The 17,321-nt window shown below is 35.3% G+C and overlaps 1 protein-coding gene across 7 annotated transcripts in view; it reads right to left on the bottom strand.

Moving 5' to 3' along the window:
- NUP62CL (nucleoporin 62 C-terminal like) overlaps window positions 1-17,321 on the bottom strand; it is an 82,264-nt gene that overhangs the window by 10,366 nt on the left and 54,577 nt on the right. The window contains exon 7 of one of the 7 annotated variants that reach the window (XM_063635250.1): window positions 14,988-15,054. The exons of 5 other annotated variants lie outside the window; for them this stretch is intronic. In XM_063635250.1, the coding sequence (XP_063491320.1) occupies window positions 15,030-15,054 (25 nt within the window). In that variant the 3' untranslated portion in view covers window positions 14,988-15,029. Of the gene's footprint in view, window positions 1-14,987; window positions 15,055-17,321 lie in introns of those variants that run through there. One more of the 7 variants, XR_010119758.1, reaches the window with a different exon arrangement.

Consider the following 17,321-nt stretch of genomic DNA (forward strand, 5'->3'; position numbering starts at 1 on the left):
GAAACCAGCCTGGCCAACAGGGTGAAACCCTGTCTGTACTAAAAATACAAAAATTAGCCAGGTGTGGTGGCGCACACCTGTGGTCCCGGCTACTCAGGGGGCCGGGGCGGGAGAATTGCTTGAGCCTGGGAGGCAGAGGTTGCAGTGAGCTGAGATTGTGCCACTGCACTCCAGCCTGGGTGACAGAGCGAGACTCCATCTCAAAGACAAAACAAAACAAAACAACATTAATTCCATCTGCAAAGTCTCTTTTGCTAGGTCATTTAACATACACAGGCATAATACTAGGGATTAGGGCATGGAAGTCTTTGGGGCCTATTTTTAGTCTACTACAATAAGTATTTTATCTAGGAACAGAAAAAGAATTTTGAAGTGCTTAAGGATAAAAGAACAATTCCAAATATTCCAGATGTAATTTTGATCCTTTCCCACTTGAGAAAGATTATTGAAATTCACCTGTATTAGTCATTTTATCATGGCAGTAAACTAAATCTGTGCTAGTTTATATTTTTAAGTAAATTATTCACACCCTTTGATACTTTGTTACAGGTTGAGCTGTGTAAAATTGCCAATATTTGATTGTTTCCGACTACAAAAAACAGCAATTTCCTATAGTTTAACCTAGTACCAATAAGTTAAAACATACCTCATGTTAATTACATCTCACAATTGATGGAGATAAAACTATTTTAACAGATTAGAGAGCTAACATTCTAGGATGAATAATTTTTTTTTTTTAATCAAGTTCTGGCTCTGTCGCCCAGGCTGTAGTGCAGTGGTGCAGTCTGGGCTCACTGCAACCTCCGCATCCTGGGCTTAAGCCATCCTTCCACTTCAGCCTCCCTAGTGGCTGGGACTACAGGCGTGTGCGACCATGCCCAGCTTATTTTTGTATTTTTTCTAGAGACGGGGTTTTGTCGTGTTGCCCAGGCTGGTGTCGGACTCATGAGCTCAAGTGGTTCTCCTGCCTCGACAAGGTGCTATAATTACAGGTGTGAGCCATCATGCCTGGCCCAAAGAATTTTTTTCCTTCAAAAGTTTTGTATTTAATTGGAAAATGACTTACCTTGATAAAAAGCATTTTCAAATCATAAGCAGATGATTATAAGCAATCATCTATATCCCAATATCTATATGACTTTTAAATTTTTTTTATTTTTTGATAGTCTGTCACTCTTGTTGCCCAGGCTGGAGTGCGGTGGCACGATCTTGGCTCACCGCAACCTCCGCCTCCCAGGTTCAAGTGATTATCATGCCTCGGCCTCCCAAGTAGCTGGCATTATAGGCACGTGCCACCATGCCCAGCTAATTTATATGACTTTTTTTTAGTCTCAGCTTTTAATAAAAAGCTTATTGTTTCCCCCATATGTATGTATAGGAGAGCATGCTAATTGCCTGACCCAATGATCTGTTCTCCCTTTTTTGCTTTGTATCAGAATCCCAGAATTTATTCAGGTTAGCAATGTGCCTAGCTTTCCTTGCAGATACATGTGGTCATATGACTAAGTTCTGGAATTGACATGGAATAAGAAGTGCTGAGTGATGGAAAAAAAAGAAAAAAGAAAATAACAAGTGCTTAGTGGTGCTTCTGGGAAGTTTCTTTAAACTTAAAGGCTTAAGGGGAAGCAGGTAGGCTCATCTTCTGTTCCTGATAGAACATGGATGTGGTAGCTAGAGCTCCAGCAGGATTCTTGGACTTCAAAGTAACCTTGGAAATAGAAGCCATGAATGGCAGAGCAGCAATATAGGAGACTGGGTCCTGATACTGTGAGATTACCCTGGACTGCTATGAGTAAAGGGTTAATAAAACCTTTTCTTTCTCCCTGGTGAAATGACCTTGAGTTTGGCTTTCAGCACTGTTTCTCTGGAAACCTACTAGGCAAGGTAATAATGGAATGTCAGCTGTAATATTAGGCAATATTATTTATGATTAAAAATGAGCCCTTAGCTGGGCGTGGTGGTAAAAATAAATAAATAAATAAGGAGAATGCAGTAGTCCTCCCTTAGGCATGGTTTCACTTTACGTGACTTCAGTTATCGGTGGTCAACTGTGGTCAGAAAATGTTAAATGAAAAATTCTAGAAATAAACCATGTATAAGTTTAAAATTGTGCAACTTTCTGAGTAGTGTGATGAAATCTTACACAGTTCAGCTCTGCCCCACCCAGGATGTGAATCATCCCTTTGTCTAACATATCCATGCTGTATATGCTACCCTCCAACCCATAAGTCACTTATTAAAAAGGAGAGTTTGCAAATTAATAGAATCTAAGTTCTTACCTTAAGAAAACAGAAAAAGAGCAAAATTAACCCAAGCCAAGCAGAATGAAGAAAATAACAAAGAGTTGTTATCAATGAAATTGCAAACAGAAACATCACAGAAAAACATCGAGACAAAAAGCTGACTCTGAAAAAAAATCAATAAAATTAATAAACCTCTAGCAAGACAGAAAACAAAATAGAAAAAACACAAATCACCAAAACCAGGAAACAGGGTATATCACTACAGATCCTAGTGCCATTAAAAGGGTAAAAAGGAAATCCTATCAACAAATTTATACTTATAAAGTCAACCACTTAGCAGGAATGCACCAATTCCTAAAAGACTGTAAACTATGAGAACTCAACCAAGATGAAACAGATGATCTGAATAGTCCTAGAAACATTACAGAAATTCCATTTGTAATTTAAAAGCTCTCAAAAACAAAATATCCAGGCCCAGATAATTTTACTGGAAAATTCTACCAAGCACTTAAAGAAGAATTAATACCAATTATTCACAAATCCTTCTAAAAAATAAAGGCCAGTATTATACTATTACCAAAACCTGGCAGAAACAGTAAAAGAAAAGAAAACAAAAAATGCCCCAAACTACCAACCAATACATATCATGAACACTTGAAAAATCTCTCATACATTTAAAAATCCTCAACAAAATACTAGCAAACCAAATCCTGCAATGTATAAAAGGAATTATAAACCCTGACCAAGTAGAATTTATTCCACATATGTAAGGCTGACTCAAGATTGAAAATATATCAACGTAGCCTGGGCGTGGTGGCTCACGCCTGTAATCCCAGCACTTTGGGAGGCTGAGGCGGGTAGATCACCAGATGTCAGGAGTTCGAGACCAGTCTGACCAACAAGGTGAAACCCTGTCTCTATTAAAAATACAAAATCAGCTGGGCATGGTGGCATGTCTGTAATCCCAGCTATTTGAGAGGCTGAGGCAGGAGAATCGCTTGAACCTGGGAGGTGGAGGTTGCAGTGAGCCCAGATTGCGCCATTGCACTCCAGCCTGGGCCACAAGAGTGAAACTCTGTCTCAAAACATAAAATAAAATAAAATTATTATATCTCAATGTAATCCACTATATCATGAGTTAAAGAAGAAAAATCATGATTATGTCAATTGCTGCAGAAAAGGAATTTGACGAAATCCAGTACCTGTTCATGGTAAAACAAACAAACAAACAAAAACTCCCAGAGGGGAATTACCTCAACTTGATAAAGGGCAACTACAAAAAAAAAAAATCTACAAATAACATCATACTTAAGGTGAAAGACTGAAGACTTTCCACATAAGATCAGGAACAAGGCAAGGATGTCTGCTCTTATCACTACTACTCAACATAGTCTACTGGAAGTTCTAGCCAGTGCAAAAGACAAGAAAAAGAAATAAACGACACACAGATTGGAAAGGAAAAAATAATACTCTATTTGCAGATGACATAACTGCCTATAAGGAAAATTCCGAGGAATCCACACAAAAAAACCTCCTAGAACTAACAAGTGAGTTCAGCAATGTCAAAATATATAAAATCAACACACAAAAATTGTGTTGATTTTACACTAACAAAAACTTGTGTAACATAATACCATTCATAATCACTACAAAGTAATAAAATACTAAGGTATAAATCTAACAAAACCAAAACATGTATGTGATGTGGGTGATAAAAATTACAAAATGGTTATGAAAGAAATCAAAGAACACCTAGATAAATTTTGGGACATATGTTCATAGATGGGGAGACTCAATACAGTAAAGATGTTAATTCTCCCCAAATTGATCTATAGGTTAAATGCAATTCCTATCAAATCCCAGGAAATTTTTATGGAAACTAAAACAATCTTGACAGAGAAGAATAAAGTGGGAAGAATCATTCTACCAGATACTAAGGCTTCTTACTGTATGGCTATAGTAATGAAAGCATTGGGGGAAAGACACATAGACCCATAGTATAGAGACCTCAGAAAAAGACCCACACAAATATGTCAAACAGGTTTTTTTTTTTTTAAGGCACAAAAGCAATTTAATTGAGGAAGGATACTTTTTCAAAAATGGTGCTGGAACAACTGGATATTTGTAGGAAAAAAAGAGGAAGAAGAATCTTAATCTAAGCCTCCTATTTTATATAAAAATTAAATCAAAATGGGTCACAGCCTTAAATGTAACATAATAAAACTTGTAGAAAAAAATATATAGGAAAAAATCTTGGGGATATGGGGCTAGGCAAAAAGTTCTTAGACTGGACACCAGAAACATAATCCATAAAATAAAACTGATCAAATGAATTGAATCAAAATTAAAAAACTTTGTTCTGTGAACAACTCTACTAAGAAAATGGATAGGCTACAGACTGCGAGAAAATATTTGCAAACCACATATGTGACAAAAGACTTGCATCTAGAACACATGAAGATTCTCAAAACACAACAGTAAAAAATAAACAATTTGATTACAAAATGGACAGAGGACACAAACAGGCATTTCATTGAAAAGTTTATACTGATGGGAAGTAAGTACAGGAAAAGGTTCAGCACCATCATTCATCAGGGAAATGCAACTTAAAACTGCCATGATATCACTACACCTCCATTACAAGAGCTAAAATGAAAAATAGCGAAAATACCAAATGCTGATGAGGCCACAGACAAACTGGATCACTCATACACTGCTGGGGGACACGTAAAATGGTACAGCCACTCTGGAAAATAATGTGGCAGTTTCTAAACCCACAACTACCATATGATCCAGCAATTGTATTCCTGGATATCTATCCCAGAGAAGTGAAAACTTACATTCACAAAAGAACCTGTACATAAATGTTCACAGCAGTTTTATTCATAATGTCCTAAAACTGGAAACAGCCCAGATGTCCTGCAACAGGTGAATGGTTAAACCAACTGCAGTATACCCATACCATGGAATATTACTCAGCAATAGAAAGAATCAAACTATTGATACACACAGAAACACAATGAATCTTTGGAGAATTATGCTGAGGGGGAAAAAAGCCAATCCCAAAAGGTTACATGCTATATGACTCTATTCATATATTTTGAAATGATAAAATTTTAGAAATAGAAAATAGATTTGTGGTTGCCAAGGAGTTAATTAGGAAATGCGGGTAGAGGGGTGGGTAAGGGAATTTGGTAGAAGGGAGGGAAAGTGGATGCTATGATAAAAGGGGGAACATGAGGAAATGTGGTATGAAACTGTTCTGTATCTTGACTATGGTGGTAGATATACAAATCTACATGTGATAAAACTGTACAGAACTAAATACACACATACAAGTAAAACTGGGGAAATCTGAAGTAGATTAGATTTTATCAATGTGAATATCCTAGTTGTAATACTGTACTACAGTTTTGCAAGATGTTGCCTCTGAGGAAAACTAGGTAAAAATTAACATGACTTCTATATTATTCTACAACTACCTCAATAGAAACTTCAATTAAAAAAAGACCAACATACACAAATAAGTTTTGATTCCCAACCTCTTTTCCTACAACTGCCAGCTCAGTAGCCATATAATATGACCCCCAATTTATGTTAGGGAGGCAACAGTTTTACCAAATCTGTTCTAACTGCTTAATATGGCTGGCCACCTTTTCAGCCTTCACCGTATGTTTCCTAATTGTTGCCTGCCTGCTAAGCCAGTGCCACATTTTTAGGTTTCAGTTATTGTCCAATCTACCTTCTATGTTAGTTAGGTTGTTAGTTAGGCTGTTTAAAAGCAATCTTGAAATCTTAGGGGCTTGCCATAATTAGGGTTTATTTCTCATTCAGAAACAGAGGAAGGGAAGGATACAGGGAGAGGGGAGAGGGAAGAGGATGAAAGAGAGAGAATACTGTCTTTTCACTACTCATAGCTTCTTTTAAGATACCCAGTTTATTAAAATCAAAGTTACACTCAGAATAAATGTACCTGAATTCTTAGTGCTAAGTATGTTTGATGGGAGAAAGAGTATTTTTTTTTTTTTTTTTTTTTTTTTTTTTTTTTTTTATTATTATACTTTAGGGTTTTAGGGTACATGTGCACAATGTGCAGTTTTGTTACATATGTATCCATGTGCCATGTTGATTTCCTGCACCCATTAACTCGTCATTTAGCATTAGGTGTATCTCCTAATGCTGTCCCTCCCCCCTCCCCCCACCCCACAACAGTCCCCGGAGTGTGATGTTCCCCTTCCTGTGTCCATGAGTTCTCATTGTTCAATTCCCACCTATGAGTGAGAACATGCGGTGTTTGGTTTTTTGTCCTTGCGATAGTTTACTGAGAATGATGTTTTCCAGTTTCATCCATGTCCCTACAAAGGACACGAACTCATCATTTTTTATGGCTGCATAGTATTCCATGGTGTATATGTGCCACATTTTCTTAATCCAGTCTATCGTTGTTGGACATTTGGGTTGGTTCCAACTCTTTGCTATTGTGAATAGTGCCGCAATAAACATACGTGTGCATGTGTCTTTATAGCAGCATGATTTATAGTCCTTTGGGTATATACCCAGTAATGGGATGGCTGGGTCAAATGGTATTTCTAGTTCGAGATCCCTGAGGAATCGCCACACTGACTTCCACAATGGTTGAACTAGTTTACAGTCCCACCAACAGTGTAAAAGTGTTCCTATTTCTCCACATCCTCTCCAGCACCTGTTGTTTCCTGATTTTTTAATGATGGCCATTCTAACTGGTGTGAGATGGTATCTCACTGTGGTTTTGATTTGCATTTCTCTGATGGCCAGTGATGATGAGCATTTCTTCATGTGTTTTTTGGCTGCATAAATGTCTTCTTTTGAGAAGTGTCTGTTCATGTCCTCTGCCCACTTTTTGATGGGGTTGTTTGTTTTTTTCTTGTAAATTTGTTTGAGTTCATTGTAGATTCTGGATATTAGCCCTTTGTCAGATGAGTAGGTTGCAAAAATTTGGGAGAAAGAGTATTTACAGAAATGTACAAAGCTCCATTTCTGCCATGAGAATGCACATACTGGTCTTGCCACTGATATATTAAGGTGGTGACAAGACATTCTGCTTGTGTGTAGCACTGCCCTTCACACAAAATTAATAAAAAATAGATTTCAAGGAAGAGTGTAAAAAGAAAAGATGGTGAAAGCATCCTGAATTCATGGAGGCAGAGGAGAAAAAGGTAGTAGAATTATTATATCTTAAGTGGTCTTTATTCAGTCATCCTGTTCAAATTATTACTTATTCAAGTCTCATTTCAAATTCTACATTTTCTAGGAAATCAACTGAATATTATGTTCTTCTTCCTTTACCATACCCCTACTCCCTCACTTTGTATCTGTTCAAGGCAGAGGTGCCATTAATATTTATACCTCCTACACTGAGATACACAATGACTTGGCATATAGTAGATGCTTTGTATTTAGAGTCACAACTACTGTGCTGTTTCAACTGGCATCTAAAAGAACATCTTCCAATTATATAGCACTCAGTTTTCAAAATGCCAATATATATTACCCTATTTGATTCCCACAATACCCTGGGATGGAACAAATAATTAAAAACTCAAGAAGGTTAAGTTACCTCTCAAAGGCCAAAGCTAATGAATTTCTACCATGACCTGTATCTTTAGATTCCCATATAACAGTGCTTTTTCTGTTACAGTGCACCTGTTTGCCAAATGCTGTGAAACTTTTTAATAAAAAGTATTATGCTGAGCTAATAACTGGCACTGCAGCAAATACTATTGGTTGTCCCTTCAAACACTGAAGTGCTTAGAATGTGGCTGGCCTATCTGAATCCCATCTGGCAAAGTTTAATTGGTGAAATACCATCAGTTTATCTTATCCATGAGGTGGCCATTGAGATGGGCCCCCAAAAAAGCATTAGAGTAAGACTCCAGTGTACTGTTCGTTTTTTGGTCAGTAACATAAATAAAATTACTTTGGAGAAAAAGCCGTCCTTCTCACAAACAATATATATTCTGCTATTTGGAAGTGATTTAAATTATGTTACATATTTCATCTGGGGAGTCTCTCCAGCTTAAGGAAATTCACTTGGGCACAAAATGTACATAAGTAGGATTAGTGAGAAATCTAATTTTGCAGATGTATTGAGTGTATTTCAAATCTGGATTTACATATAGAAAAGGAAGTTTGGGAAGTGGAGCTCTGAGAATGTTAACCATCACATACACGTGCTTTCCTAACAGGAGCTGAATACTTGCTCAATTCTAATTTTAGTACCCTAATCAAACCTACAAGAAGTTCTTTAGAATCAAGAGACAAAGGTGTGACAACAAATCTATTTTGTCTGTAAAGAGGAACAAAGATGAGCAAGTGGCTAATAAACAGTGGAAAGACATAAAATACCTTTCAATTAACTGCACTGGGAACAACCAAGTGTTTCTGTTGAGGTTAAGAGACGCTAAAAGTGAACCTCACAAACAGAGATGTCTTTGTGTTGCTGCCGTGTCTCTGACAGAACAAGGGCATTTGCTTTTCAAGTATGTGAAGTGGAACATTATACTCAAGAACACAAGAGATGACCTCACCAATCAACCAATGCCACCAAGATTTCCCAAAGAATTAAAGAAAAAGAGGAAGTAAATGAAACAACCTTGCTCAGTAAATCAGATTCTATTCTAGAACAGGAAACAGGAAGAAGGCACTTTAATTGGAATTCAAAGGCATCTTTTGGCATCTCAGCATCTGATACTCTTCAGATATGAGAGGGAGGGATGAAAGTAATTAATAAAAATATTTTTAGGCCGAGTGTGGTGGCTCATGCTTGTAATCCTCACACTTTGGGAGGCCAAGGCGGTGGATCACTTGAAGCCAAGAGTTCGAGACCAGCCTGGCCAACACCATGAAACCCTGTCTCTACCAAAAAATACAAAAATTAGCCGGGTATAGTGGTGCGTGCCTGTAGTCCCAGCTACTTGGGAGGCTGTGAGGCAGGAGAATCACTTGAACTGGAAAGCAGAGGTTGCAGTGAGCCGAGATCATGCCACTGCACTCCAGCCTGGGTGACAGAGTGAGGCCCTGTCTCAAAAAATACATATATATGTATTTTTAAAAAAATCTTTCTTGTCTGGACCAAAGCTTATTAAAAAAATCCAACTCCAAAAAATCTAATTTAAAGCAATACCCTCAGACAATAAATATTAACACTGGGAAAATATGAAGTATGATTATTACATATCACACAAAACTACTTCTCTAAAATGATCCTATGACATTTTATGCAAGAGTTAGTCAAATCATGAGTGACAACTAAGAATGTTTTACATAAAAAAATAAGGTGTTCATAGCCATTCAGCTTAGTACTAATGGGATTGTATTTTGGAAATATTACAAAATCCCTATGGTGCTTATAGTTACTCTAAGGAGTAACTCTGCCCTAAATAGCAGGCTAAATGTTGTGAGCAGCTATTAAATAATTATGCAGTTCTATTCCTTAAGAGACTGCAATAATTATGGATGAAATATATTTTAGTCTTGAAGCTTTGGGATACTTTATGAAAGAAGTAAAATGCCATGAAAATACTCAGTGAACTTTCAAATAATCACAAGTATAAGATTTTTCCATTGCCCATTCCTTTATTGGGGTGTTGGATAAATATTACCAGACATGATTATGGTTTGATATATGAAGAAACAGAAAATGCCTATCCCTCACCCCATGTCGCCTCTCTAAGAGAGAAGTAGCACCATATACTTAAAACTAGTAACAAATTGGCTCAGGTGGATTGCCAACTCTGTCATAAGTGGTCCCAGAAGAACTGGAGTTGCTGCAGTTTCAGTGACTACCAACTCAGAAGACAGATACGTGACTGCAGCATTGCCATCAAGTCAACCTCAAAATAATGTTGTAAATTTTTACAAAGAGAATAACAAGAGTAGAAACTGGTATTTGACTATAGTTACTACTAATTCCCAATTATCTAGACTGATCGGGAGAAAAAAAGGCATAGTTAATGTTAAACAAAGGAGGGAAATATCAAATGTAAAAATTGGTCATTACCTACACATATTCAGACACTCCTTAATTAAATTATCTAGTACTTTGACACCTTTCTAGTTCAGTCCCATCACTTATCTAACCCATCACATAAGTTAGAGAAAGAAAGGGGCCTGGTTCTCTGTAACTTATTCATGGATATTGAAAAGTTGACTGGACTTTTATGTAATATTTTAACATATTTAAAGTATAATATTTCATTTCCAAATCATGCTTTTTTTTTAGACACAGTCTCACTGTCACCGAAGCTGGGGTGTAGTGATGCAATCATGGCTCACTGAAGCCTCGAACTCCCAAGCTCAAACCTCCTACCTCAGTCTCCCAAGTAGCTGAAACCACAGGTGTGTGCTACCACAACCAGATATTTTTTTTTTAAGAGATGAGATCTCACTTTGTTGCCCAGGCTGGTTTTGAATCTCTGAGCTCAAGCAATCCATCCACCTTGGCCTCCTGAAGTGCTGGGATTGCAGGCATGAGAGACAATGCCCAGCCTCCAAATCACTTTTAAAGAGCCAACTTTTTAGTTAAACATATGATCTTCTTAATGCAACAGTTGTCATGTTTTATGATGGAAAAAAATGTGTATTAAAATTAAAGATATTAAATTATCAAAACATTTCCCAGAATCCTTTTAAAATAAAGATTTGATTATATACAAGTTGAAGATTTCTCTTTAGTAAAAAACTATAATATTTGTATTGTTAAAATAACACATCTATTACTTTTTCTATAACTATTATTTGAGTAGAAATAAATGGATTCATTGAGCTTACTCTTAAAACTTTTCAGTCCACAGATCATTTCAGCATACATGATCCAATTAACTACTAAAAAAACAAAATAAAATAACAAAAAACAACCTCTCTTAAGACAGCATAATTAAACCCTGCCACTCTCAATTTCTTCATCTTGTCATTTCCTGATATGAAAAAGAAAGGCTCCTCAGGTGGGAATGGCAAAAAGGAGCCCACAGAGTCAAGAAATACCACGCTTTTTTTCTCATTCTTTTTCATGGCCTCCTTTGTCTCAGTTGAGAACCAATAAGAAATCTCATAGCCTCTCCAGCTCAAATGAATTTTTAGCAAAAAAGTAACTCCAAGTAATCATTACTCTTCATTGTTTTACTCTTTTTATCTGTGTTGACTTAGAACTTTCCCCAGATACCTAGAACTTATATCCTATCCAAAGTACTATCATACTTTGATAACCTTTGTCCTCTACTATTAGGTACATGACTAAGATTTGTTTTATATTTAGTGATCCTTCATTACAATTGTTTTAAGAGCATACCAGAAGAAAGAACACCATTCTGAGAGTAAGGAAGTCTGGATCCTGGTCCTAGCTCTGCCATTAATTAGCTGTGTGTTCTTAAAGAAGTCATTCAACCTCTCTGAGCCACAGTTTCTCCATTTAAATAAAGTAAGTCCCTTTCAATGCTAACAATCTTAATTTTATTAAGGCAACACTGGCTGCAAGCCTTGAGATTTCATTTATGACAAAGAGAATCCCTGCCAAGAGAAAAAAATCACTATAATTTTTCTCTACAGCCCAAATTACTTTTTGACACCTTTCTCAACTCTACCCGAGAAGCACTGATCACTGTAGAAAAACATGCGACAGGAAGACAACTAAGTCAAGCATTGTTTAATCTCATTCCTGAGTGTTTTCTAGTTACTGACACTCTCACATCTCAGCAGTTCTTATAACTTGTCTAGGTAAGTGGTTTTTGGTGATAAACTACCTGGAACTACTTTCTCTAGATCCAATTTAATAGCTACCTTTTGAATCACATGACCCTTCTTTCCTCTTACCTGACCTCATAAACATAGTAAATTCTGATAATCAGTAACCAGTTCTGCCACTACCATTTACTGACATTGCTTCTTTTAATCCTTACAAAACCCCTAAAAGATAGATATTATCCCTCATTTTAAAAATGACGATACAGACTCAGAGAGATTAAGTAACAATTAAGGTCACACAGCAATTAAGTGGTAATGCCTTGACTTGAACCCGTATCTATCTGACTTAGAAACTCTCTCCATCAGGCAGTTTTAAAAAATAATAAAGCGATATAGAATTTAAGCTCCCTCTGATAATTTAAAATAGTTTCAAAATGGATAGAATTTTTTTCCTTAACATAGGAGAGAAGGAAGTAAAGATGAATGATGATATAGGTATGGCTGGAAGGGAAAGAAGCTGAAGAAGTTCATGGTTGATGACCTCTATTAATGCAGAAAATGAAAAATCTAGAATGCCAAATAATAAAATTTGTATTATTTTAAGGTCACGTCTTTAAAAGTAGTAACTGGTTAACTAGCTCCCATTTGTCTTAATTCCTTAGGCTTCATTATATTCCATATTTAGGCAAGGTCTATAAAAATGATTTCCACCCCTCAATTTTTAAGTCTATAGGAAAGTTGAGAGAATAGTAAAAACCACACACTTGTATGCCTTTTACCTAGATTAACCCACTGTTAACATTTTGCCACAAATTGCTAAATCTTCCTCTTTGCAAATTTTTGCTGAAAGTAAACCACAGACATGAGAATTCTCTAAATAACATAGCCTGAATCTTCTAAGAATAAGGATCTTTTCCTACATAATCAATAACTATCACATCTAGTAAAATAAACAATTCCTTAATATCATTTAATATACAGTCCATATTCAATCCCCCAATATTCTAAACAATATCTTTTTAGTTTTGATCAGTACCTAATCAAGGTTAACACGGCAGACTTGAATGTTATGCCTCTTTTAATCTAAGACTATCCACTTATTTTTGTTTGCTTGTTTCGAATTTTTTTTCTCATAACAAACTTTTTGAAGAGTCCAAGCCAATTGTCTTTCAGAATGTCTCACACATAGAATGTCTGATTATTTTCTTGAGATTAGATTCAAGTTAAACATTTCGGGTAAGAATACTACATCATCTTTCAGAACATCTCACATGTGGAATATCTGATTATTTTCTTATGATTAGATTGAACTTAAACATTTTTGATAAGACTACTACATAAATGATATTGTATACTTCTTATCATGTCAGATCAAGAGGCACATAAAGTCCAGTTAACCTACTATTCGAGAGGCCAAGTTTGATCACTTCATTAAAGTGGTACATGTTAGATAGCTGCTGTAAAGGCACATTTTGTCCTTTGTAATTATTCAGTAATCTATGGAGTGATATTTTTGACACCACATAAATATCCTGTTCTCCAGTGATCTTAAACTCAATGGTTTTAGCATTCATTGATGATCCTTGCCTGAATCCATTATTGTGCTGGGGTTGCAAAATGGCTCTTTTCCTCACTGAAGTGTACAATTAAAATGGGTGAACTTTATGGTATGTAAATTATGCCTCAATAAAACTGTTTTGAAAAAATTAACTCAGCAACTTACAGACTGTATTTGGTCCATTTTCTGCTAACGTATTTTTCTGCTAAGAAATGACAGTTTGAACATTTTACGAATGAGGCAGGTGTTCAAGATGAGAGTGAGCTTAATGAAAGTGTTCTGTTGAAAGTTTTATTAATAGTAGTTTTCTAATTTTATCATTCCTTCTTTTAATAATTAGCTGGCATGCTTCTGTAGACTTTCTCCTGTACCTCCTTTTTTTGGAGTATCATTATAGATTCACGAGATTTTATTTTCCCTCAGTCTATTATAATCCGTTACTACTACTATTCTTTTTGATGTTCAAACCATCCTAATGTGGCCAGTGGGAGTCCCTTCAAGCACAATCTTGTGGCTGATATAACCTTATTAGTCACTAAACAATGACTGCTTTCTTGCACAAGAAGTCTCAAGCTCACTCTGTACTTTCCCAGCCTGAGGCATGAGATTAGACAGTTCCCCAAGAAGACTTGGTTCCTTTTAGTGTGAATGGCATTTAGAAACCAAGATCTAGGTTCTAGATGTGCTCATTGCCACTGGGGTATGTCTGTCATTGCTTCTAGGCCATTTCTGTGTATAGAACAAAGGAACAGGAATTCATTACTGATATCTTAAATTCAAATTTATAATGCAAATAGAAAAGAAGAGGAAAAATAACTTGTATCTCTTTGACTTTCAATGAAAATCTTGACTTCTGTTATCACTAATATGCTTTATTTCTCAATATATACAAAATGGTAGTAATACTGGTATTATAATTCTGAAACTAATAATAAACCTATTAAGAGAAAGTTTAAAATTTCTTTGATGTTCCTTATTTCCTTAAGATGACATCCTAGAAGGATGCATCATCAAGAACACTATGTTCAAAAGTTATCTGAACTGGGCGATTGTTATAAATTAGTTATGTAGGTTTGTTTAGTTTCAGTATGTATTTAATTTTAGTATTTGTCTTCCTTCTCATTATTTTTGACTTAATTCTAATTTTTTGGTATGTAAAACATTTATATGGCCCCCAAGTCAAAACTGTATAAAAAGGCATATTCATAGAAGTCTTGCTTCTATCCCAATTCTATGTGCCCCATTCCTATCCATCCTCTATTTTCATTAATTTCTAGTTTATCCTATGTGTACTTCATTTAAAAAAATAAGGAATTACAGTTTTTCAGAACTATAATACACATACTGTGCATTAAGCAACACCCATACAACAGCTTTTACATGAGTTTGGTCATGCAGCATACAACTGACATGTATCACGTTTTCTACTTGCAATAAATACACAGAGTGGCATACAAGCAAACTCCCACCTGAATTCCAATCAATCCACTGCAGGGAGTCCATATGGGCATTCAGAATTCTGCAGATCTGGTGGAGCTAAAAATACATATAAGACTTTTATATTATGATTATTCTGAGGTGGTAAATAAACATAAGAAATTGACATTAGGAAGTAACTTTTAATTTCTTTTGGTAAGAAATGGACTGAGAACTACTAAATACTAATTTATTTTTGCTAATTCATATTTGCAATGTTCATTATCTTTATATATTGGTTCAATTTAATTATTTGTAACTATCAGGAATTGGATACCTATAATTCAATAAGAAACTGACTACCACAGTATAAAGAACATTAAGATACATTTCACAAGACAATGAATTCACATAAAAAATTAAAAATAGCACCATTTGTCAACCAAATCAGCAATTTTTTAAAAATGGTCTTACTCAGTTATCGAGTGTGTGGGAAAAACAGGTACATTCATATATAGCCAACAGTAATATAAATTGACCCAACCTTTCAAAATGTAAATTTTTATGATACATATCACAAGCTTTAAAATATTCATACGTTTTGACTCAGTCAGTATATTCTATTTCCGCTATCCAGAGTAGATAATCAAATCTAAATATAAGTGGTGATTGCTGGACTATTTTATATTGGCTAAAGATTGGAAACAATATCTCTACCAATCAAAAAATGATTAAATATATTATGGTAAAGTCAACCCTGATGAAACATTATAGTACCATTAAAACTCATGTTTTCAAAGAATGGTTAAAATTTTTGGGAAAGACCATGAAAGAATATTAAGTGAAGATAGAATACAAAAAGTTATATAGTTTCCAGTACTCTTTAAAACAAAAGAAGTATTTTTAGCAGCATAGCAAAAAAGACTAGAAAGAAATACACCAGTATATTATCAGGGTACTGGTAATACAGATGACTTAATTTTCCTTATGGATTTTGTAAGAAAATGTGACTGAATAACACAGTGCATAATATGAACTTACTGAATAAAACTTTTAGACATTAGGTGGTCTTTCCCATTGCTGCTCACAAAAAAAGGGGGAATAAAAATAGATAAATCTCATCACCGTGAATACTGGAACACATAGCTCCTATTTTTCTACCCTAGTATATGACCCAGAGTAATAAAGCTTTGTTAATCAGGTTACAATAAATTATCTGCAGGAATATTGTTGTTCAGAAAATGTTTTTCCCGTTTCTTATCCAAGGATTTATGCTATCTGCAAAAAGAGCTGTCAGTGATCTCTTTCTTCTTTTATTCTGCGATCAAACAGCAATTACCCTTTAATTGACTCAAACATCCCAATCACCCCTGCCAGGAAAACAAAAAGATTCAAACCATTTACTACCCACTACTAAAATAAAATAAAACAATCCAGGGCTAAGTAGAGAAAATGGACAAAGACAGAATTATAGTCTCCTTTTACTTACTTGATTGAGAACACTCCACTTATATTAATTCAACACAGAAAAACTAGAAATAAACTCTGCTGAGTGTCTAAATCTGCATATATTTACCTATGCACCAAAATTCTATTACAACAAAACAATTTTAAATTTTGGAATTACAATGGTAATCTAATATTTCATTAAGAGAAAATCTGTATTTTGTAAACTCTTGATCATCTGTGTGAACACAGGGACATGGTAGCATGAATAATTTCAGACTAATTTATATTTGTCTTTGTTCAACTTTAGATTCACCCAAAGTACAGAATGGCATAATTTTTATAGCCGGAAGGGACTTAAAGATCATTTAGTCTATCCTTGACATTTTACAAAAGAAGGAGCAAGACCCAGAGAGATTAAATGACTTAAACAAAATTCTAATACTTTCTCAGCTATAACACACTGTATCTTTATAATTTAAAAAATGATAATGTGTATGTAGATAAAGAACTGTCTGTATATAATTGAACAAAGAGCTTACTAAAGAATAATCACCACTTACATATATGTCATTCATCTTCACCTACCCGATCCTGGCCTCACTCCTGATTATTATTAACTGATAGGAAGCACAATGGGAGCTCCCACAATGGGAGATCCCTCTTACTACTACTGCCACAGAGTGGGAGCAGGAAAAGGAGGACTCCATTTAGCTGCTAAGACAACAGGGAAAGGTACAGGAAATAAGCTGTTTAATCAGAGTATAGAGAAAGAAAAAAAAAAACAATTCTTTCTTACTGCCAAATTAACTCACAGCACCTTAACTTTAATTGGAGCCTCAGCTGTAATTCCACTGACATAATACATTTATTATGAGCTAAGTAGTATTCTATGGGGGCAGGTGTAAACCTAATAACCATATTTCACCAAGTTTCTATAG

This window comes from Symphalangus syndactylus, chromosome X (genome assembly GCF_028878055.3).
Source record: "Symphalangus syndactylus isolate Jambi chromosome X, NHGRI_mSymSyn1-v2.1_pri, whole genome shotgun sequence".
NCBI lineage: Eukaryota > Metazoa > Chordata > Mammalia > Primates > Hylobatidae > Symphalangus > Symphalangus syndactylus.